Genomic DNA, 5,786 nt, shown 5'->3' with positions numbered 1-5,786 from the left:
ATTCGCTTACATGGCGTTGGTCAATTTTATGGGTAAATGAAACCAGATATAAAACCTGAAGAAAACAATTTACCATACTCCCCAGATAGCCTACCTGCCACTTTGCATTGTGAATTACATCTTTAAAGTAGTTACCTACCAATGTAGTCAATGAGAAAGTCTTTTACAGGCCTTGCGGCACAATTCTTCAATGTTATTCATAGTTCACGTGTGCTCCCTGTCTCTAAAAATGAATATCAACGTGCAGATTAAGCTTCACGTAGGCTCACTCCTATGATCTATCAACGGAGCTTTGGTTCTCAAACAACCTTTAATGTCGAACAGTAACATAAGTAACAGTGGTCAGTTAGCAACACAAAACCTGCTGTTACCTCCTGTCGATTTTCTGTCTAGAGCTCTCCTCAACCAAGAGTTACCACCCCCACTCCCGCCTCAATTAAAAGAGAGTTAGTTCCCTTTTAAAAAAGCAGCTTCGCATAGCTGTCACAATACAGAGTACACGTATAGACTATCTGGGTTGTCGTGCATGAATTTCTCCAAGGTCTACCCATAACATTGATTGACACAACAAGTTTTATTGCAAAGGAAATAAACAGATCGCGAGTTTACAAGAACTATGGTGATCTGTATCGTTTTCATGCTATCAATTAAACCAAGCAACCGTGATTTTGGTGGCGTGTGTAACAGCTTTTATTTGGAATAATATAAATTGTATACATGGTGAGAAAAACGGTTGTAAATTGTAGTCAGATTGTAGTGGGTTTTTTTCTGTAAATTCCAACTGTGCTACGCATAACGGTGATGTTGTATGGTTATAATTTTTTATCTCTATTGTCGAACACTTCAGCAGCGGTGGGGAGCCTCTGCGCCCGAGGGGGTAGCACGCCAGCGCAGGATAATAACCCAGGAGGCTGCCGCCAATGCTGTTGCTTTAAGTTGAAGTCTACTTCATGATGGCTTTCTTGTGGGTTCCTCTGGCCTCTGCCCGGTTTCCTCTCACCATTATTAGGCTTTTGTAAGCAGTTCCGGACTGTCATACCACCAATGCGTCACAGGGCTATCTTACCCCAAGCTTCATAATGCAATAATATTGTAAGGCCTTTATATCTTTTTATACCGCATACTCATTTATAATGCGTGAAAAACATCCTCTTACCGAACACAGTTTCTAACGTATGATGCTAAATTAGGGTGACAACAAACTGCTGAGAATGAATGGTTTTGACTATAACGCTAACATAGATCCTCGGGCCGTAGGGTGTATCCCGCACAACCAACACACCATTATGCATTTAGGGAACGTATGGTTTTAATGGGCTATAAGAATACCCCCGAGGGACTAACCGTATCGTCGTAATCAGCACCAGTCCTAACGTGCATTACTATACTAATAGCCGTTTTATTGCTAGGAGACAATAGGGTGGGCCTTTATCTATATAGCAGAAGTTAAAAGCCTTTAAAATACACCGAATATGTATGCAGAAGACTTGAAGGAATTTGTTACCGAAGGACGCCCCACGAGACAAATTCCAGAACTCTCCTGGTACACTTAATTCGACCAGTTGTTACGTTGTCGATGTTTTATTGGTTGAAGACAACAGTATACAGAGAGTTGGAAGAAATGTTTTACGGAAGGCCGCCATAAGAAGGTTGCTTGGGGACAACAGGGTATGTGTTTATATAAGGCCAGACAAAAACAAGTCCTTTTAATTCAACGAAAATGTATGCAGAAGGTTGGCAGAAATTTTTCACTGAAGGACGCCCCATGGGACAAATTGCAGAAGGATACTGATTTCAATCATTAGCCTAGAACATTTTTTGCAGGATTCCGTCCCAATTTTGTACTTAATACACTTTCTTAGTTCTTTGGCGCGTGGTTATTGACCTGGAAAGTCGATTTGGGTTGACGGCTGGTAGGCCTGTATGAATGTTTGTGTCGACGAATAGATTCCGTTTCGGTTCTGATCGAAGAATGACAGTAGAAACATTGTTTGCAATACAGTCATACCAAATTCGATGATGGATATCACTTTGAAATATTTATTTATTTATTTATGTGTTTACATATTTGATTGGTGTTTTACGCCGTACTCCAGATTATTCACGAGAGTATTCAAACGTTCCATAGCATCCATTCTTATCCAACCAAACCCACCATATCCCATCTATCCTGATCCGACCAAACCCACCATATCCTATCTATCCTTATCCGACCAAACCCACCATATCCCATCTATCCTTATCCGACCAAACCCACCATATCCTATCTATCCTTATCCGACCAAACCCACCATATCCTATCTATCCTTACCCGACCAAACCCACCATATCCCATCTATCCACATCCGACCAAACCCACCATATCCCATCTATCCTTATCCGACCAAACCCACCATATCCTATCTATCCTTATCCAACCAAACCCACCATATCCTATCTATCCTTATCCGACCAAACCCACCATATCCTATCTATCCTTATCCGACCAAACCCACCATATCCCATCTATCCTTATCCGACCAAACCCACCATATCCTATCTATCCTTATCCGACCAAACCCACCATATCCTATCTATCCTTATCCGACCAAACCCACCATATCCAATCTATCCTTATCCAACCAAACCCACCATATCCCATCTATCCTTATCCGACCAAACCCAAGAGAGGAGAGGGTGCCCCGGCTTGAACACGGCGTTTCATTAAATTTACTCTATTTTATAAAAGAAAACAGCAAAAACCATCCTTTGCCTAGGAGCAAAATTTAAATTTGATCAGTTATAAAAGAAATATATACGATTTAATTACCAAAAATTTTAAGTACTGTCCGATGATTTACATGTTCCACAACACTGTGTAATGGTCTTTCGGCTGCATGTAACTAAATACATCAGCATACATCTCTTACGTGGGTTTAGTTTGGTACATTTAAAAAGGAAATGAAACCAAAAAAAACATGAAGTTAAAGATGGAAGAAAGACCTGGCCTTGAAGATTGCTGATTTAATTCAGTCAAAAAATTTTTTTCACAAAATACAAACATTTTTAGACACAGTTTTTGACAGTCTTGGGCTTCACTTTTCTGCGACGTTTTCCTTTATACACACACGAATTATCTCTACAATGAGTTTTATTGTGCTTAACTAAAGCATTTTGCCCCTTGCATCGGTAATCACACAAGGTACATTTATACGGTTTCGCTCCTGTGTGAGTTCTGCTGTGCTTTACTAAAGCATTTTGACCCTTGCATCGGTAATCACACAAGGTACATTTATACGGTTTCGCTCCTGTGTGAGTTCTGCTGTGCTTTACTAAAGCATTTTGCCCCTTGCATCGGTAATCACACAAGGTACATTTATACGGTTTCGCTCCTGTGTGAGTTCTATTGTGCTTTACTAAAGCATTTTGCCCCTTGCATCGGTAATCACACAAGGTACATTTATACGGTTTCGCTCCTGTGTGAGTTCTATTGTGCTTAGCTAAAGCATTTTGCCCCTTGCATCGGTAATCACACAAGGTACATTTATACGGTTTCGCTCCTGTGTGAGTTCTATTGTGCTTAGCTAAAGCACTCTGATCCTTGCATCTGTATTCACACTGACCACATTTAAATGGTTTCTCTCCAGTGTGAGTTCTTATATGTACAACTAGAATACCGTTCGTGTTGCATCTGTAATTGCACCAAGAACATTTAAATGGTTTCTCCCCAGTGTGTGTTCTGATGTGTTTACCTAAAATACTTTTGGTCTTGCATCTGTAATCACACCAGGTACATTCAAACGGTTTCTCTCCAGTGTGCGTTCTGATGTGAGCAATTAACGTTCCGCTTAAATTGCATCTGTAGTCACACCAGGTACACGTAAAGGGTTTCTCCCCTGTGTGAGTTCTGTTGTGTACCAGTAAATTACTCTTATCTTTACACCTGTAATCACACCAAGTACATCTGTACGGTTTCTCTCCTGTGTGCGTTCTATTGTGCTTAGCTAAAGCACTGTGATCCCTGCATTTGTAATCACACCTGGTACATTTGAACGGTTTCTCTCCAGTGTGAGCTCTCATATGGATAACCAGAGTACTTTTATAGTTGCAACTGTAATCACACCAGGTACATTTAAACTCCTTCTCCCCTGTGTGAATTCTGATGTGTAAATTTAGGGTACTCTCCTCATTACATCTGTAATCACACCAGCTACATCTAAATGGTTTCTCTATTCTGTCACACGGATAATACCCTTCGTTGCACAGCCTGGTCTCTCTGCTCTGTGATGTACCACAAGTTTCTTCAGTTAAATTTCTGCTGTTGTCACCACTGGAGGAAGAGTGTGATGTCATAGTAAGTCTGTCGATGATATAGCCATTCTCATCAGTTATAATCACTGTTTCCTCCTCAGTTGTCACACCAGAACAAGACGAGATTAGTGAGGAAGTCTGGAGATCTGGACGCTGATCACAGCCTTTATTGTCAGCTGTAAATAATGGTTCCTCCTTAAATATCATGGTAGAACAAGGAGAGCATTGTGAGGAAGTCTGGAGATCTGGACGCTGATCACAGCCTTTATTGTCAGCTGTAAATAATGGTTCCTCCTTAAATGTCATGGTAGAACAAGGAGAGCATTGTGAGGAAGTCTGGATATCTGGACGCTGATCACAGCCTTTATTGTCAGCTGTAAATAATGGTTCCTCCTTAAATGTCATGGTAGAACAAGGAGAGCATTGTGAGGAAGTCTGGATATCTGGACGCTGATCACAGCCTTTATTGTCAGCTGTAAATAATGGTTCCTCCTTAAATGTCATGGTAGAACAAGGAGAGCATTGTGAGGAAGTCTGGATATCTGGACGCTGATGACAGCCTTTATTGTCAGCTGTAAATAATGGTTCCTCCTTAAATGTCATGGTAGAACAAGGAGAGCATTGTGAGGGAGTCTGGATATCTGGACGCTGATGACAGCCTTTATTGTCAGCTGTAAATGGTTCCTCCTTAAATGTCATGGTAGAACAAGGTGAGCTTTGTGAGGAAGTCTGGAGATCTGGACGCTGATCAGGTAAACTAATAGGGTGTCCTGTAAAAATATAAAAAAACACCAGTAAATACAGGTATTCTTCATCGTTGAAAATGTACCATGTTTTTAATAATAAAATTTTAAATTAAATTAAACTTCTTTGATGATATTTAATATGTTTGCTGTATCATTTTCTCTGTTTTAAAACATCTCAGGCTTTTGAAAATAATGTAATTTCTACTGTTTCAATTGCCAACATTAGAAGAGAACCAAGATTTGATGAGATGTAAACAACTATCAGCAATGAATAGCCCCCAAAAAACTAAATTTTCAAAACACTTACATCCATACCTTCAGACTTTACAGAGTAATACTGGAGCTTGGTGTCCATTTCCTCCTGATGGAGCATCTGGTCTACATTAAACTGCCCCTCAGCTGTATTCTTCGCAGTAAGATTTGTCATCAGTCTGACTTTGTCCTGTATTGCCAGGTTATTGGACTGTCATCAGAAAAGTTTTAAACATATCTTTCTGTGTAATTGGAGTATAAAACAAAGTGCTGCACAGACATCAGTACTCATTATGAACCCGATAACACAATCCTTCATGTGTTCTGACCCAATTTGGACTCAACAGTATTCTGTCTTTTAAAAGCACAGCTGACTGAAACAGGTTAAAAAATCCACCAAAACAGTCTCATGTATACCATGTAATGTATCACAATTTCAGCGATATGGGCTTCAATTCCACAAGTGTTTGTTCCCAACAGCGGCCACACGACATTAGA

At 40.2% G+C, this 5,786-nt stretch overlaps 1 protein-coding gene across 1 annotated transcript; it reads right to left on the bottom strand.

The window, feature by feature from the left end:
• Positions 1-2,579: 2,579 nt before the first annotated feature.
• LOC135479350 (zinc finger protein 585B-like) lies at positions 2,580-5,493 on the bottom strand. The gene is made up of 3 exons (XM_064759174.1): positions 5,352-5,493; positions 3,898-5,060; positions 2,580-2,714 (listed from the first exon to the last, which is right to left on the bottom strand). Exons 1-3 carry the CDS (start codon positions 5,461-5,463, stop codon positions 2,580-2,582), a joined length of 1,410 nt encoding a protein of 469 aa, XP_064615244.1. The 5' UTR covers positions 5,464-5,493.
• Positions 5,494-5,786: the final 293 nt, after the last annotated feature.

Source organism: Liolophura sinensis, chromosome 12, assembly GCF_032854445.1.
Source record: "Liolophura sinensis isolate JHLJ2023 chromosome 12, CUHK_Ljap_v2, whole genome shotgun sequence".
NCBI classification, from domain to species: Eukaryota; Metazoa; Mollusca; class Polyplacophora; order Chitonida; family Chitonidae; genus Liolophura; species Liolophura sinensis.
Note: the sequence above shows the minus strand (reverse complement) of the source record. Positions and strands in the feature narration are given on the sequence as shown.